A 19260-nucleotide genomic window follows, 5' to 3' on the forward strand; every position below is an offset into this window, starting at 1 on the left:
ATTTGTCTTTTATATATAAAGATAATATGTTCAGTAATCCAGATTTGAAATAAATGTCAAAATAATAATCTGTGTCACCAAAAACCCATAATGGGATTTCAAATTTGAGAGTAGGGCTAAAATAATCCTCATAAAAAATTTCCATCCATCCATTATCCAACCCGCTATATCCTAACTACAGGATCACGGGGGTCTGCTGGAGCCAATCCCAGCCAACACAGGGCGCAAGGCAGGAAACAAACCCCAGGCAGGGTGCCAGTCCACCACAGGGCACACAAGCACACACTAGGAACAATTTAGAATCGCTAATCCACTTAACCTGCATGTCTTTGGACTGTGGGAGGAAACCCATGTAGACATGGAGAGAACATGCAAACTCCACGCAGGGAGGACCCAGGAAGTGAACACAGGTCTCCTAAGTGCGAGGCAGCAGCACTACCCACTGCGCCACCGTGCCGCTCCATAAAAAATGTAAATGCTCCAAATCATGACACAAAGAACTTTATTCATAACTTTCATTTGTTCTACAGCTTCATGGTAGAATGATGTCTTGCTTTGACATTATGGCTTAATATTACTTACTGCTCCTTCTTTAGAATTTAAAATAGTGGATACATTCCTCCTAAGACAAGAGTGCATTATGAAGAACTAGTAGTAGGAAATACACACCTTGGATCTCTTTGTACTACTGTGTCATTTTGAGGATTTCCATGTTGATGTGAAATTTTTGGTTAGATTTAAATAATTAAATGCAATAATAAATAGAATAATAAATCCTATTCATTGATGTGTTTTAGAATTGTATAATGTAGATGATTACATCTGCTCACCTAGAGTCTATATAATACCCCTTTGTCCCCTCATTAATCAAAGTTCTCTGTCACTAAAGAGCTTGTTTTCTGAGTTCTTGTCATTTTTTTTATAATCATTACTGTCTGCTTTTTATTTTTTCATTTCTATGCCATTGCCTGTCAGAACACTCCTCAGTTGTCGCGTCTCCTTCTGCTGTATGCCTCTGATTCTTCCCTGTGTCCTGTTGGAGGTGTAACCTGAGTATGGTGGTGTATCAACACATCCTGTGCTATTTTCTGCAGTGTTGTGCTTTGGCAGAAGCACAGTAGGTGCTGACAATTCCTGCCAGTATCTGCAGTCTAATGCACATGGTCTGTTTTTTGCTGCTTCTGCAGTATGTGCAGGTTGAGAGTGCCCGCTGGAAAGGACAATCCGAAGAAGGTGTGAGCTTATGATTATATAAGTTACTGGTATGGGGGGAAAGAAAGCATTTATTCTCAAATGTAAGATAGGGCATATCATATGTTGAAGGAAATAATTACAGTAAATATGATCTAGCTGTTTATCAATATTTTTTCTTTTTTTTTTAATTTTTTTTTAAACTGGTTTTTAAAACACAGCCAAACCACCAAATCATTCTTGCACAAAAAGCTCAGTGCTCCTTAGGGTAAAGTAAAATAATTCAAAATGAACTGTCACCATAAAACAGCTACAGACGATGATGATTGCCTCTGATGGCATTCATGTGCAGTGGAGCGTGCATTGTATGTGTTTTGGAGGGGTGGGTAGTGGATGTCATCATTATTAATTACTCCTTTAGATGAAACAAACGGACTCTTTCTGCAATACATAATAAAGGGGATTCATTAACCTTTATGTGACCTACATGCTAAGACATGTAGGACTATATAACTTTGAAGATTAACCTCAGCAAATTTCTACATCTTTTACGAAATCTGATATTCAGTTGAACCTTATTACTTCTCAGAACAGTGACTGCATGGCACGTTGGATCAGATGTCATTAATATAATGTTCAGCGGACCCTAGACATGCCAAGGTCTCAAAGAACTATCATATATATCAAGACTATCATATTATGAAGACTCAAGAACCAGCTCAGTCACAAAAGGTGAGGATGCTCAGTTTTGTTACACTTAAAACCAGCACCCCCAAACCTTACCACCCGCCCCCTGTCAGATACCCCCCACCCAGTCTTCCAATAATCTAATGACTCTGCTTAGTTCACTAATGGGTCTCATGGAGCTGATAACCATCACAGTAATAATAATAATAATAATACATTTTATTTACTTAGCACCTCAAATAGCTTCATTAGTAATTCAGAAAACAAGGCATATACAACATTAGGTACAAATAACATCTACATAAAACACTAAATAAAGATAAATCTCTCTATTATAAAAAAAAATATTGCAACAATATGAGACTTTTTTCCTGCGATGAGACGTGATCTTTGGAAGGAAGACAGAGGGACACTTTCATGTCCCGCGAGACAGACAAGTCATGTCATACTTACAACCTTTAGAAGCAAGTCCCGTGCTACACATGCAGAGAAGGTTAGAGATAATGGAAGTAGGAAAATTCGAAAGTCTCAAAAGAATGAGAGTAAAGATCGCATTAGCGCAAACCAGGGTTCTCCAACACGTCACTCGTGAGCTACCGGTAGTTCGCAACCCCTTTCCAAGTAGCTTGCCAAAGGGTTAATGAATCCTACATAAATTTGAAAACTTGATTAATCAAATTAGGGGTGAGGAATCTTTCCAAAAAATCATATCACAATCCTTTTAACACAAAATCACGATCCACAATCTGAATTGCAATCTATCTTTTCAATGTAGCATACACTTAAGAGAATATCTGGACTCAAACTCATCAAGACCTAAGTAACACTTTATTTTAAATATCAAACAAAGTTGAATTCAATTGTTCTCTCGTTTGCTAGCTAAGTGGAGTTAAGGAAGGTGCCCGAAGCTGGCGAGTGAGTGAGGAAGGCCTCTCCCCTCGGCACGCTGCGTGTCTCTCGGATTCATGCAAATAAATTAGTACTGCAAGCAAACTATGATATGCAGTTAAAGTCTCAACAGCATTCTCAGCATTTCTGGAGCTTAGTAGAGCCAGATAACTATAAGAATCTTCACCAAGCAGCTCTGAAAATGTCTGCTTTGTTTGAGTCTCCATACTTTTGTGAGTCTCTGCCTTTACTGACATGAATGTCATAAAATCAAAGGTCAGAACACGACTGACAGATGAACATTGAAATGACTCCAGAAGAGTGAACCTCAGTGGTTCCACTTCACCACACACCTGCCTCTCTTGTTGAGTCATCTAACTAACTAAAAAACACATCACACATGCAACTGGACGTGTGAATAAAGTGACACAGTGACATGGAACATAATGACAAATAAATAAGGAATATCTGTGTATTTGGAATTGCACTGTTTTGGTTTGACAGCATTCATGTTTTAATTCAATAGTGTGAGATGCACTAGAAAATGCTTACAGACATACAAAGTGCACTTACAGGTGAACTAAATATTTTTTTGTAATATGTTAATGCAAAATGTGAGTTGTGGACACCAACGTTTTGTAAATGTTCAGGCAAAAGAAGCTTATTCAGTTTGTATGGGTTGAAGTAAGCTATGAAGATAAACGTTAGAAAACATGAGTAGTGACTGGAACAGAAAATTTCTCTATATGCAGATAATATGGTTTTATATATATCAGACTCACAAAATACTGTGCCTGCAGTCTTAACAGCACTTACAGAATTTCAAAAGATCTCTGGGCTCAGAATTAATTTGAATAAAAGTGTGCTCTTTCCAGTGAATTCTCAAGCACACAATGTTAGATTGGGCACCTTCCCTTTTATCATTGCAGATCAGTTTAAATACCTAGGGGTAAATATCACAAGTAAACATAAAGCTCTTTATCAACAAAATTCCGCCGTCTGTATGGAAAAAATTAAGCAAGACTTGCATAGATGGTCAACCCCTTCATCTCACTCTAGCTGGAAGAATTACAGTAATGTTGTTAAGATGAATATCCTTCCTAAGCTTCTCTTTTTATTTCAAAACATTCCAATATACATCAATACATCATTCTTTAAGCAATTAGATTCAACCATAACCTCATTTATTTGGAACCTAAAACATCCACGTATCCAAAGAGCGACCCTACAAAGACCTAAGACAGAAGGTGGCATGGCTCTACCTAACTTTCAGTTTTATTACTGGGCAGCAAACATACAAGCTATAAAAACCTGGACATGGACACAAATAGATGAACATACACAGGCTTGGTCAGCAATAGAAATAAAATCCTGCTGTACTTCTCTGTATTCCCTGCTTTGTGCCCCAATAAATGCAAGTTATCGCCAATATACTAATAACCCAATTGTGCTTCACTCACTCAGAATATGGAACCAATGTAGAAAGCATTTTAAAATGGAGAATCTTTTATCTGTGGCACCTCTGCATGAGAACCACCTTTTTCAACCCTCACAAACATATGCCCGATTTTCCTCATCTTCCACCTTCCTCTATGCTGGAAAAAATACTGCTCAGTTTTGAGGACTCAGACAGCATTTCTGCAATATATAAAAATATTTTACAGTCCCTTCCTTTCAAAGAGCCAAGAGGACAATGGGAAAAGGATCTCTCACTCAACATCTCAGAAAGGGAGTGGAAGGTAGCAATGTAGAGAATTCATTCGAGCGCCATATGCGCAAAGCATACAATTATTCAACTCAAAATTATATGTCGAGCACATCTGTCTTGCTTGAAACTGTCCAAAATGTTTCCAGGGCGAGATCCAACATGCGAACGCTGCAATCAAGTTCCAGCCTCACTGGGTCACATGTTTTGGGCCAGCACCAAATTAACATCATTCTTGACCAAAATCTTTAAATGCCTCTCAGACAGCCTTAGTGTCACAATCCCTCCTAATCCACTAACAGCTGTGTTTGGTGTTCTTCCAGAAGGGCTTAAAGTGGAGAAAGACGAACAAACTGTGTTGCCGTCACTACACTATTGGCATGCAGACTTATTTTGCTAAACTGTAAGAATCCTAACTCTCCTCTTTTTTAAGTCAGTGGGTAACTGATGTTTTATACTACAGGCAGTCCCTGGGTTACATACGAGATAGGGACTGTAGGTTTGTACTTAAGTTGAATTTGTATGTAAGTCGGAACAGGTACATTACTTTAATAAATGTTATTGTTGAACGACTGTAACCAAGTGCTCTACCAATGAATGATGGAGTTTCACCTCTTTCTGACCTTTTTATTATTTCTACTTTATTTTCAATGGTGATGGTTTTTCTCTTCTTTACTGCAGCACCAGCACTTGCATCAGATTTGTGTTTCAAAGACATTCTTGAAGGGTGAAGACAAAAGGTTAAGATGAGCTCTTCTGTACAGCACTGTACACGCTATCACAGCAGATTAGGCACCAGTTGTCAACATGTCTGATGTATAGGGTGATCCAGATCTAATTATGCAATTTTCATTACGCTATAACTTATTCAGTTTATTACATAGAAAATCACCCGAAAAATCCCGGATCATCAAGAAGTATGCGAACTGACAACACGAAGAATCGTCTTTGCGGCGAACTGGAATCGTCCCCGCATAATTCAAAGTCATCCAGATGATCTGGATCTGCAGAATTAGATCTGGACCACCCTGTACTGACAAGAGACAACTTCCTGCTATGTGCGTAACAGTACAAGCAGGCTTGCTATTGAGAATGAATGGGGGTGGCGAGGGGCGGTTCATCACCAGCCCACATCACAGTCACCTCCACTACAGTATGCAGCCTGTAGTGTCCCGCCGCACCACCGTCCCCATTCAACACGCAGCCATCCGAGGCATACCCTAATGCTACCCCCTGCCTCCCTGTTCACCTTCAATGGCCTCCGTTCAGCCAAAACAGGGTCACCACTTGCAGTGGGGGGTGGGCAGTGAAACTGCTTGCCGCCGGGAGCCACCCGATGGACACTACACTGCGTGAGCAGCAAAATCACCTCCGTCCAGCCACCGCTTCCAGCGTCCCCGTGCCGAAGATGACGGAGCGGCAGTTACTGAGGCGCATGCGTCGCAGCTGCGGCCCCGTTCATATGTTGTAGGTCGGGTGTCCGTAACCTGGGGACTATCTGTATTTGAAATTGGAAAAAATCAAATTCTCACTTAGAGGATCTGTGCAGAACTTTTTCAAAACTTGCCAGGATCTAATCAATAGCATTCTGGAATAAGCTCTTAAAGCACAGTGGAAGCAGATTCTCTCCCCATTTCTTTTTCTTTTCTATTTATCTGTATCCATCTAATAAACTCATCAATTTATTTATTTTTACTATTTTTAAGTTTTATTCCGTTGGCCATGCTCTCTTTCTCAGGAGTGGGGGTTGATTTGTTGTTAATCCTATTTTTTTGTAAAAATTGATCTATTTGTATGGAATGATTACAATAAAATCAATAAAATTAAAAAAAAAAAAAAAGAAAACATGAGTAGCTCTCGGCCATTTTCAGGGGAAAAAAGTTTGGAGACCCCTGACGCAAACAAACGGAAATTATTACTCGGTGAAATAACGGAACAGCAAAAAGAGATCGCATAGTGTTTGAAGATGTCTGGGGGACAAGAGAGACAAGGCAGTGAAACTAAAGGAAAACCAGGGTGGTGTATTCCCAAAAGTACTAAATGATGGCATCCAGTGGACCCAACAGGGTTGCCGTTTGAAACTACAGGTCCCAGTCAACCCTGTAGGCATCCAGACTGGGGAAAAACCAGAGGAGCACTGCCCCCTCTCATACTGGTGGATGAAATGTTGCAGAATCTTTTACTCCATCCATTACTCTTTTATCCCGACTGGGAGAGGAATCAATAACCATCCCAGCTGGGATGTGCCTCCTCTCATATTGTCCTTCTATTACAGCGTCCTGGCCTGGCAAAACTTCACCTTCCATCCCAGTCGGGATGCCAGTCTGTCCACCATGACACTTACAACAGTACTATATCTAAATCTCTCTGTCTTCTTTAAATGTGGACAATATATGCTTATAATAGATAGTATTGGGGACTTTTATGCTGTCATATCTCAGGAATATTATACATCTTTCCTGTGTACCAGCAAAAATAATTTAAATTATTAATAATTCTGTGAGTGAACCACTATTTTTACTGCACTGTATACATTTTATATAGTCTTCTAAATAAATAAATAGAACTAACTTTAAATTCTATTCTATATCAGCATTTAAATAATAATCGAGTCCTTGTAGAGTTATAAAATTAGGTTACTATAGCTTTAGGTGACAAATTTGACTTTCTCATTATTTATACCACAGGGATGGATGGATGGATAGATAGATAGATAGATAGATAGATAGATAGATAGATAGATAGATAGATAGATAGATAGATAGATAGATAATTCTTTTGCAATTATATAGATAGGGAAGGCACTATACAATAGATAGATAGATCTGGGGTGGCACAGTGGGTAGCGCTGCTGCATCACAGTAAGGTGGCCTGGGTTCGCTTCCCGGGTCCTCCCTGCATGGAGTGTCCTGTGTGTGTGTGTCCTGCGGTGGGCTGATGTCCTGCCCAGGGTTTGTTTCCTGCCTTGCGCCCTGTGTTGGCTGGGATTGGCTCCAGCAGACCCCTGTGACCCTGTAGTTAGGATATAGTGGGTTAGATAGATAGATAGATAGATAGATAGATAGATAGATAGATAGATAGATAGATAGATAGATAGACTCCACAAAAATCTTTATCAAGAGTTGGGGAATTGCCCCATATAATGTTGTTCTTTTGAAGAAGATGATAAATTCTTATCAGACATTTGACAAACAGTATGGAAAATGGCAGGCTTTTATACAGGTTACAAAATGGCTGTCGGAAATGAGTAAACGGAAGTGACGTCATCCTCTGGAAGCGGTAGTAACATCATCAGAAAGGGACCGGATGTGACATCATCAGCTGGAACTGGAAGTGACATCATTGGGAAGGGACCAGAAGTGACGTCATTGGCTGGAGTCGGAAGTGACATCAACAGGAAGGGACCAGAAGTGGCGTCATTGGCTGGGGCCGGAAGTGACATCATCAGGAGCGGACTGAAGGTGATGTCATCTCGAGGAGCCTGAAGTGTTGTTACTGATGAGGAAGTGGATAGTGAACCGTCGTCTGAATTATTGTCTGCAGATGTTATTATTGATTAATTTGTCTTCTTTAGTTCTGAAGGGTCAGAAAGAGAGGCATTATTACTATATAACAAACCCCCATCTGTTACATTTTTGCTCACCTTTGGGCTTGTTGACTGTCTCCAAAGCGCGCGTTTGTGACAATAGATAGATAGATAGACAGATAGATAGAGTGAATGTATGAATGAACAAACTTTATTTGTCCCAAGAGGGAAATGTATCTTTTTACAGAAGATCAACATATACTATAACAAATAACAACAACTTCATAAAAGAAGAAAACTTCTGACTTGGCTAATTGTATGAGAGTATGAAGGAGCCCTCCTGACACACCTCTGCTATATAATTTACTTACTGAAAGTCCTCCTTGTTGGAGTGTCAGAGAGTGGTTGAGCGGAATTGTTCATAATGGCACTCGGTTTTGCTTTTTAATTTTTCCCCTTTGCTATGACTTCCAGGGGGTCCAGAATATGTTCCAGAACATTTTTAGTCAGCTTATTGATTTGGTGGGCCTTTCTTGAAGTGATGTTACCAGCTCAGCACACTACAGAGTAGAAAATGTAAATGGTGTCATGACCCATATTAAGGGAGCAAAGGAAAGAAAAAAGGAGCCTGCTCTGCCCTTTCTAATATTGTGCCTCCTTGTTGGAAGACCAGTCCAACCTGTTCCTGATGTGGACCCCCATGTACTTGTTGCATTGCACCACATCTATATCAATAGTAACATGGCATAGAGGCTAAAGTAAAATATACCAGCATACAGCATCCATGTATAAGAAAAGTGTATACATCCCATAATTAAGAGGCTAATAGCACCATAATTAGTATCTCAACTCTTCAACACTGTATCTGTTTGCTAGAATAATTAAATATATAAAGAGTTAATAAAATAAAACAGAAGTTAAGTCTTGTATGGTGAATGACACCAAGTTTTAAGCTAATCTTCATCCTTGTGTGTTTTCATTTTGTACCTGCCTTGTTCAGGTGGACAGTCAGAATGAATAGACAGACAAAGAGATGAAGCAGTGCCTTTAAGAGGTGTGCTAGGAATAGTCAGGAGATGGGAAGCCTGAAGTGCTGGCAATAAAACCAAAATGAAGTTTACAAATCAAAGCCAAAAGAAACATTTCAGAAATGTCAATAAAAAAGAAATAAATCAGTAATTCTTTCAAAATTATCATGCTTAAGAAATGTGAACTACAAACCATTCTAAGGCATCAGCTTACAGTAGTACATCAATTGATGGCATTTCTTCATCACTGCAGTTGGACTTTGCTCTTTATGAAAGCCATTGAGCCCCCAAAAGCCCATTTGGGCCCCATTTTTTAACTCCATTGTAAAGTATTATTAAAAAGTGTGTATTTGGCATAGTCTACAAACATATGTAATTGAATTCTATTAACACTATTAGCTTTGAATATGACACATTGCTGCAAAAATATGTAATAAGGAAAAATATGATAACTGAATCTTTGATAAAGAAGCAAAAAAATGTAAAGTGCTCTAAGTTTCAGATCAGGTAACTACATCCCCTAGTGCACCTGAATGTTACACAATGCCTGCATTTTCTAATTTGTTTAAATATTGAAGAGCAAGTCTGACTTTGAGTCAGGTCATGTGACTCCAATCGCCCACCAAAGGCATGATGGCAGGTCCCGCAGACCTGGCCAGTACTCCGTCTCTGCAGACACGCGCTAATGCATTTCAGTCCCAAATCCATTTTTAAGAGCTGGACTGGTGCCATACTGCTGCAGAGCTGTGGACGGAGGAGGATTGCTGTGTTTCATATTCTGCTATTTTTAACTCCACTGTGGAGGCAGTGCATAACATAACACATTTATAACATATACAGTATATGATATCATTTTGCTGTAAGCAGAATATTTATTTATGACAAGATGCCAGGTAGTGATTTTAATGGAAATACAAACATTTTTCTTTTCAGTCTTTTGATTTCTTCTTACCTAACTATAATGTAGTAAATACATTTTTTGTTCTTGCATTGTTATAGTCAGTAATGATTTGTAAAAATTGTTAGTATTCTTTGTGATTTTCTTCATTAATGAATTATTACTGATTTATTCAACCAGTTTGCACTGTGGTTTGCTACTTTTCCTTTTGACCAATCATTGTATTGTCTTTTTAATACAAGTCAGTATAGTAGATTGCATTCTGTACTGAAAAACCCTCAGAATTGTTTTGCTCTAATCTACAGAATTTAAATTTTGAAATGTAGCTTTCCAGTGGGATGAGCATTAAATGCTCTTTCCTGACAGTTCTGACATTATAAAGTAACCTTCTTAAGTTGAAGAAATCGCAATTGACCTAAATTTTTACACTGAAACTGCAAATTTACTAAATTCAGTGAATTGTCTTCTGCATTAGAACATTAGAACAATCTACAGTAGATGAGAACAGGCCATTCAGCCCGACAAAGCTCGCCACTCCTATCCACTTAATTCTTCTGAAATAACAAAATGTCGAGTTTTCAAAGTCCATAAAGTCTTACTGTACACCACACTACTTGATCACTTATTCCATGCGCCTGTGGTTCTCTGTGTGAGGAAAAACTTCCTAATGTTTGTGTGAAGTTTACCCTTAACAAATTTCCAACTGTGTCCCTGTGTTCTTGATGAACTCATTTTAAAGTCACTGTCTCGATCCACTGGACTAATTAATTCCTTTCATAATTTTAAACACTTCACTCAGGTCTCCTCTTATTCTTCTTTTCCTTAAACTGTAAAGGCTCAGCTCTTTTAATCTTTCTTCATAATTCATCTCCTGTAGCTTCTGAGTCAGCCTCGTCGCTCTTCTCTGAACCTTTTCTAGTGCTGCTATGTCCTTTTTGTAGCCTGGAGACCAAAACTGCACCCAGTACTCCAGATGAGGCTTCACCAGTGTGTTATAAAGCTTGAGCAGAACCTCCTGTGACTTGTACTCCACACATCAAGGCTCTATATAGCCAGACATTCTGTTAGCCTTCTTAATGGCTTCAGAACACTGGCATCTAGCAGGTTTGTGTTAGGTAGGCAGTGTGGCTTACTGGCAGCGGCATTGACAGTTAAGCCAGTGTTGCCAGTTCAAGCCTTACCTCTTGCTTCAGCTCTGAGGGAGTCACTTAACCTGCCTGTGCTCAGCAGTGAAGAGTTCATACATTTCAATGCAGAGCCAGCGCCTGTGGTGAGGCAACAAGGCAATCATCTCAGGCAGTGCTTGGGTGAGTGCAGCATTTTCACACCACAGTATTTTTCTTTTCTTTAAAATGATAAATATTAATACTGTAGTGCCTGACAAGGTGCAACATCGTCACTCAGCTATTTCTATGTTGAAAGGTAACTTTTGCCCATAGCTCAGTCATTCTAGTTGTCAGAGAGCGGGATCAGTTGATTACTGACAGGCATGGTGTACGGACGCATGTCACAACCTCTGCATGCCCTGAGCTGGAGCTGTGGGATTGAAAGCAGCATCTGACCCGCGGCAGCTTTTATACGTTACTGAAGGTGTTCAGTAAAGGCATCCTGAAGGATATTTTTATACCCACGACTCTAGATAAAGCACAACATTACAAAGATATGAGAGTTAATTGTGAACAGTAAGAACTGCATACACATCTGGTGCTTTATTTATATCCTGCCTTTAAAAATTTTGTAAGAAATATTTTCATTTTAAAAGGTTAAAATTTTGCAGAACACAATAGAGCACATGCCTATTTCAAAGCTACTTATCAGTATGAGATATTGGCATTTGTTGGCACAGTGGGTAGTGCTGCTGCCTCACAGTAAGGAGACCTGGGTTCGCTTCCCTGGTCCTCCCTGCGTGGAGTTTGCATGTTCTCCCCGTGTCTGCGTGGGTCTCCTCCGGGTACTCCGGTTTCCTCCCACAGTCCAAAGACATGCAGGTTAGGTACATTGGCGATTCTAAATTGTCCCTGGTGTGTCGGTGTATGTGTGCGTGTCCTGCAGTGGGCTGGCACCCTGCCCGGAGTTTGTTTTCTACCTTGCGCCCTGTGTCCAGCAGACCCCCGTGACCCTGTAGTTAATATATAGCAGGTTGGATAATGAATGGATGGATGTTGATAATATCATTTTGTGAAATTGTACTAATTTCTAGAATGTTTTTATAGTCTGTAAGAGCCAAACAGGATTATCTGGTATCCCGTCAGATAATGGATATGTGACCCTTACCTGGAAAGGAGGACAAAGCAAAGCAGTATTGGGGGGAGGCTCCTATTTTGGAACATTTTAATACCCCATATGCTAGGTGGCGGCATCCCAGGACCTCAGTAACCATTTGGACACCTGCAAGGCATGATGGGAGTTGTAGTGCCATGTGTCAGCCCTGCTGGGTCCCATGGGTATTTCCAGGGGGTGCTGTGGGGATTCGTGATCCCTGTTTTTCGGGACTTCCACTTAATCTGGAAGTGCTTCCATCGGTCTGTGCCCAGGAACCGGAAATACTCCCAGGTTCAACATAAAAGGATGCCGTCCAGCCTCCTTCAAGGGCTCAGAGTTGGGAGGAGGGAAGGCAACTCTCACTGGAGGGTTGTGGAGCGAAAGCAAAGAAAGGAAGAATAATTTGATTTTGTGTTAAGACTGTTTGTGCAGCCTTTTCAAGAAACCGTTGTTGAGGTATTTGTACAATAAAAATAAAACTCTGCTTTGAGCCTGTGACTGTACTTGTGTTGGTTGTGTCCAGGGTTTGGAGCTCAGTGGCACCCCCTATCTGTCACAGGTGTTAGTTACATGTATAATATATGTTAAGTGTCTCTTAAGCTTGTGCCTTGCGTCTTTAGTTAAAAAGGGCAGACACCTCTTATAAAAGCATTCAGAATGAACAAAATAAGTTTTATTTTTATTTCAATCTTGTAATCTTAAAACTCAAAATTATTTTGAGTTTTTAGTGAATCTTAACTCCATCTATGATTTAATTTTAATTTGGAATGATTTTTTTTAATCTTTTGTATATATTAATGTATGTTTGTGTATTTTTTTAAGCTGAACTTTTTCATTTTTTCACGTTTTTCCAAAAACAATTTTTTTTTTATTTTGTTATTTTGTCTGTTGTTCCAAGGATGCACCGTATACTGTGAGCATTGTATCATGAAGTCTGTATCACAATAAGTGTTATACTAGTTTAGTGAAACGTTCGTTTAGTAAAGCAGCCATGTTGGTACAATGGTAAGTCCGTCTGTTTTGATCACATTGTGCATTTAGGAACCTCTGTTTGCTGGATATGCTAGCTTATGTTCCTCTGTCTTTGTTCAGCTTGTTGCATTTGCTCATTGGGCATTGCAGCCATCTTGTGGACACCAAAAGACATTACACCCATGCATAGATGTCAGACACCAGATGTTTCATCGTTACTTTTTTAATATAATAGTTATGCTACCAATCTAAGACAGTTTGAAATCTAAATAGTCAACATAAATGTTATATCATTAATGTTAGCTGTGCACCTTGCAACACGTGCCATTTGGTATGGGATTTGTAAAAGCAGTGTTAACATTTGTGATGCGCCATCCATCGGAATGACAAATGCAATACATTTTACTACTACAAATGTTTGTGATGTGCCATCTTTTAGAATAACAGAGCATACAGTAGCAACTGGGCACATAGACACATCCTTTTATTAAGGTGGACAGATAGATATGGATTAAATTAACTTTCTCATGAGCAGTAAGGAATGGCAGGGGGCACATTGGGGAGGAGGCAAAAATGATGAATTAATTTAAGACACTGGCTCTGAACAAACAAATTTGGATGGTGTTAACTATTGGAAGATGCTTTCTATCTAGGGTGATGTATCCAGCAGGGGGCACTAGCTCCCTTGTTGAAATGAGTTCTTTTGTAATTGCAGCATGTTACATAACCCAAAACTATATCGATATAATATAAAAAGGCGATACCCCTCCCTTTGTGATACGGTGGTAATAAATCACATAGGAGAAATAACTTAGCTTTCTTTAATGACGGTTTACGCAGCATTAGAGACGAGAAAGCCATGACAAGATCTTCGGTAGTGGGAGCCCGATGTATGGAGTCTGCCATTCTCGTCGCTGCGTTGGAAGGATTTTCCGGATCGGATGATGTTATCTCCCATCCGTCCGTCGGCTTCAAAGGTGTGCTGGGCAATGTTCCAAGGCTTTATACTCTTTCTCCATGTGCAGGCCCCTACTTAGGTGAATCATGCCATTCCAAACAAGGCAAAGAGAGGATACAATTTCATGCTGAGTTTGACACACAGAAATAGTGCACGTTGCCCATTTCACAATTGTCTTTAACTTGTCTTGTCTTAAAGTGCTTGCCTAACAGTTCTTATACGGTGAACTCTTGTGTGCTAAATCTGGCCTTGTGTTAGCTGTACATGTGAGTAGAAAGAAAAGTAGATTTATAAAATATTTTTGTACAGAGCACAGTGACATATTAAACATATAAACTTATTACAGACCACCCTTTGTCACTGTGTCTGTGACAAAAACAATCCCTGAGTGTCTTGTCCACAAACCAAAAGGTACTTGACCCCCCCACCCCACACACACACACACACAGTGTAGACAGCTCCTTAAAAACTTTTGTGGAAATGTGGGGTGTAGTGCTAATATGGCTCCTGTTTCATTCGTCTAATATACAAGCATAAAGAAATATTTAAAAATGATAAATTACAATAGGGCGTCACGGTGGCGCAGTGGTAGCTGCCTCGCAGTTAGGAGATCCGAGTTCGCTTCTCGGATCCTCCCTGCGTGAAGTTTGCATGTTCTTCCTGTGTCTGCGTGGGTTTCCTCCTGGTGCTCCTGTTTCCTCCCACAGCCCAAAGACATGCAGGTTAGGTGTGTGTGTGTGTGTGTGTGTGTCCTGCGGTGGGTTGTCACCCTGCCCAGGATTGGTTCCTGCCTTGTGCCCTGTGTTGGGTGGGATTGGCTCCAGCAAACCCCCGTGACCCTGCGTTAGGATATAGCGGGTTGGACAATGGATGGATGGATGGAAGTTACAATACAATTGGATGAACAATTATATTTAACATAGTATTACTAAACAGTGATTACTAAATCCCACCGGTGGTGTAGATGGAGATCTACTTAATTTCTTCTGCAAAGGTAATTACATTCTTTCTCCTGTTATGTCTTTCATTACTTACATAGTCAGGGTTGCAACTGAATATCACTGGGCCTGTGCAGTGGGTACCATAGACTGAGATTACATTATGAATCTATATAGCACCTTGGTGGACTTTATTATCCTCTGGCAATGGTGAGCATTGAGCTTTTAGTGCTGTTCAAGAATAATGAATCTTAACTGCTTTTGTGATTTACTGGATTCATTGTATTTTAATTGTACTGTACTTATTTTTATCTTTTGTTTATACTAATGTATTGTACTATAACTCATCTGTCGTAATGCATCTGTCTGAAACTGACTAGAATTTCATGAAGAGATGAAAGAAATGTGCCATAGAAATTCAAGGCTATTTTATTTCTTTGTATTAGGAAAAGAAACTCTTTCATAAGGTCATGGTGTTAAGTATAAACTGTGTGATGGATGTTGGTTATTATAAAATTTCACAATAAACAGAATTAACAGTAAAAGTTTAAAAAATGAAAGCATTTTACTGATAATGGAGAAGCCATGATCTTATATACCTGGAAAGATGATATTTTCAGGTGTTTTAGCAGTTCTAAGTAATGCAGAATATGTATTTCTGTTTATTACAAATTGCGTGTATTTATGTGATTTTGTTTTTTAATAAGCATATTTTGTCCTGCTGATGTCTATCACTTTTTCACAGTTCACATTTGTTTCTTTGATAACAGGAAGGTCAACAGCTGATCCAGGAGAAGCCGGAACTGTCCTCTGTTGTGCAGAGAAAGCTAAAAGAGATTCGAGAATGCTGGCAGGAGTTAGAGTCCACCACACAAGCCAAGGCACGGGAACTTTTTGAGGCCAATAAAGCAGATTTGTTAGTGAAAAGCTACTCAGATTTAGACCACCGCCTCACCCATCTGGAAGGCCAGCTCAACCAAGTGGACCAGGGGCAGGATCTCATCAGTGTTAATAAACAGCTGAAGAAACTACAGGTACCTTTATTATGTTAGGACATTACTTTAGATAAGCCTCTTTCTTGTCTATATAATTATAGGAGGATGATGTAATGTAACTATTATTTCTTAAATAACTGTGATATTAATACATACATATAAATCTAGTTTTTCAATATTTATAGTTTAAATAAAACTTTTTATAAATGCATTGACATATTTTCTAATCCCATCTGGAGAGACAGACGCAGCACTGGATATAAAACAAGAACCAACCCTTGACATAATTTGTCACAGTCGGCGGTCACTTTTATGTTCATGTATTCCATACAGTGGCATTTTAGAATTGTCAGTTAATGATTTTAAAATGTGAAAGTGTTTGTTTATAGCATTGTTTTTCCTAATTTTTAGTAGGACATTAACACTACAATTTCTAAAACATTAAAAAGGGAAAGAGGTCAAAACCTTGGGCATCATGGTGGCCGGCCTGCGCCACAAGTTTTGCCTTTAATACTAGAATTACCAAAGCCTATGAAAAAACTCGCAATCCCGGCCCACCTTAAATCCATTCGCACCTCCCCTTCCACATCTTTTGTGTTGTAAATGTGTTGATAAGCAAAAGCCGCCTCAATCATAAGAATGACTGCTTATAATGGAAAAGAATCAGACTGTCCAGCCTAATAACAGGAAAATAAAAACTCCACCATATTAGAGAAAATAAACCTGTGGAGGTTCTAAAACTTAAAACCTGCCCAGAACCCCCGGGGCATTGCTGTTCATGATTGTGTCACTTTTAACAGGATACGCTTGGGAAGCTGTCTGAGGTGCCTGCAACATTCTTAGACCAGGTGATCAATGGCATATACCAAAGGAATATAAATGAAAACGTAAAAATAGTGACTACTGATCAGCCTATAAAACAGCAAATAAAATCCGTGAGTTATGAAAAGAACCAATTTCTTCCGCTCATCTGTATGAAGAAATTCTAGTGATGCTAGTAATTTTTTAAGTGATCGAGAAAAACCCTGATTAAAGAGGATGGTTTTTTTTGTAGTTTTTAAGGATTCAACTGCCCTGGCTCAGTATTTCTCTGATAATAAAGTATTCCAAATTTTTGGTACATAAAAACAGAAAGTGGCCTCAACCAGTTCTTGTATGCTTCTCCCCAGAATACTGAGCAAGCCAGTGTAAACATATTTAACACTAGAATCCCTGGAGCCTACGAAAAAACTTGTAATCCTGGGCCACCTTAAATTCCTTTGCACCTCTCCATCAGCATCTTTTGTTTTGTAAATGTGTCGATCAGCACAAGTAGTAAGCAGCCTGCTATCCCATCCTCCCCACCGACATAACTCAAGTTGTTTAGAAGATTCTCAGAGCTAAAGTCTTTTTATCGGCGTGTGAGGTGCCTGGAGTTGTAGTGGGTAAATAATATATTGTTATTTGAAACACATGCAGTTCATGTGTGCTCTGTGTCTACAGTGATCTGGATAACTGTAGGCACCTCACACCCAGACTTGAGATGGTAGAATTTTTTGTCCTAGTTCAACTGCAGCGGTGGTGGGGGGGGGGGGGGGTTAAGATAGCAGTCTGCTTGCTGCTTTTGCTGATCGACACATTTGCAAAACAAAAGACACTGATGGAGAGGTGGGCTGGGATTACAAGTTTTTTCATAGGCTTCAAGGATTCTAGTATTAAGATTGCAATTGGGAATGTATGGGGACAAACACTCCAAAATATAACAAGGTGCTAGTTTAGACCCTTATATACATGTAAAAGTGTTTACAAATCACAATGTAATGATGGTAAAATGAGTGAGATATACTTACATTTTCAGTTTTTTGTGTTGGACTAATTGCAGCCAAGTTATATCTTCTTTAGATACAGTCATATGAAAAGGTTTGGAAACCCCACTCAGCCTGCATAATAATTGACTCTCCTTTCAACAAAAAAGATAACAGGGCTATGTCTTTCATTTCCTAGGAACATCTGAGTACTGGGGTGTACTGAACAAAGATTTCAGTGAAGCAGTATTTAGTTGTATGAAATTAAATCAAATGTGAAAAGCTGGCTATGCAAAAATGTGGGTCCCCTTGTAATTTTGCTGATTTGAATTCATTATAACTGCTCAATGCTGATTAATTGAAACACCAAATTGGTTGGATTAGCTCGTTAAGCCTTGAACTTCATAGACTGGTGTGTCCAATCATGAGAAAAAGTATTTAAGGTGGTCAATTGCAAGTTGTGCTTCCCATTGACTCTCCTCTGAAGAGTGACAGCATGGGATCCTCAAAACAACTCTCAAAAGATTTGAAAACAAAGATTGTTCAGTCTCATGGTTTAGGAGAAGGCTACAAAAAGCTACCTCAGAGGTTTAAACTGTCAGTTTCAACTGTAAGGAATGTCATCAGGAAATGAAAGGCCACAGGCACAGTGGCTGTTAAACCCAGCAGGTCTGGCAGGCCATGAAAAACACAGGAGTGGCATATGAGCAGGACTGTGACAATGGTTACAGACAACCCACAGATCACCTCCAAAGACCTGCAAGAACATTTTGCTGCAGATGGTGTATCTGTACATCGTTCTACAATTCAGAGCAATTTGCACAAAGAACATCTGTATGGCAGGGTGATAAGAAAGAAGCCCTTTCTGCACTCACGCCACAAACAGAGTTGCTTGTTGTATGCAAATGCTCATTTAGACAAGCCAGATTCATTTTGGAACAAAATGCTTTGGACTGATGAGACAAAAATTGAATTATTTGGTCATAAAAAAATGCGTTTTGCGTGGCGGAAGAAGAACACTGCATTCCAAGAAAAACACCTGTTACCTACTGTCAAATTTGGTGGAGGTTCCATCATGCTGTGGGGCTGTGTGGCTAGTTCAGGCATTGGGGCCCTTGTTAAAGTCGAGGGTCGGATGAATTCCACCCAATATTAACAAATTCTTCAGTATAATGTTCAAGCATCAGTCACAAAGTTGAAGTTACACAGACAGGGGTTAGATATTCCAACAAGACAATGACCCAAAACACAGTTCGAAATCTACAAATGCATTCATGCAGAGGGAGAAGTACAATGTTCTGGAATGGCCGTCACAGTCCCCTGAATTGAATATCATTGAAAATCTATGGGATGATTTAAAGCAGGCTGTCCATCAAATTGAACTGAACTGGAGAGATTTTGTGTGAAGAATGGTCAAAAATACCTCCA

The 19260-nt window shown here is 39.5% G+C and overlaps 1 protein-coding gene across 1 annotated transcript in view; it reads left to right on the top strand.

Moving 5' to 3' along the window:
- Nucleotides 1–19260, top strand: part of LOC114647794 (spectrin beta chain, non-erythrocytic 4-like) — a 432215-nt gene that overhangs the window by 270468 nt on the left and 142487 nt on the right. The window contains exon 21 of the mRNA XM_028796437.2: nucleotides 15824–16087. Within this exon, the coding sequence (XP_028652270.1) occupies nucleotides 15824–16087 (264 nt within the window). The remainder of the gene's footprint in view (nucleotides 1–15823; nucleotides 16088–19260) is intronic.

Source organism: Erpetoichthys calabaricus, chromosome 1 (assembly GCF_900747795.2).
Source record: "Erpetoichthys calabaricus chromosome 1, fErpCal1.3, whole genome shotgun sequence".
NCBI lineage: Eukaryota > Metazoa > Chordata > Cladistia > Polypteriformes > Polypteridae > Erpetoichthys > Erpetoichthys calabaricus.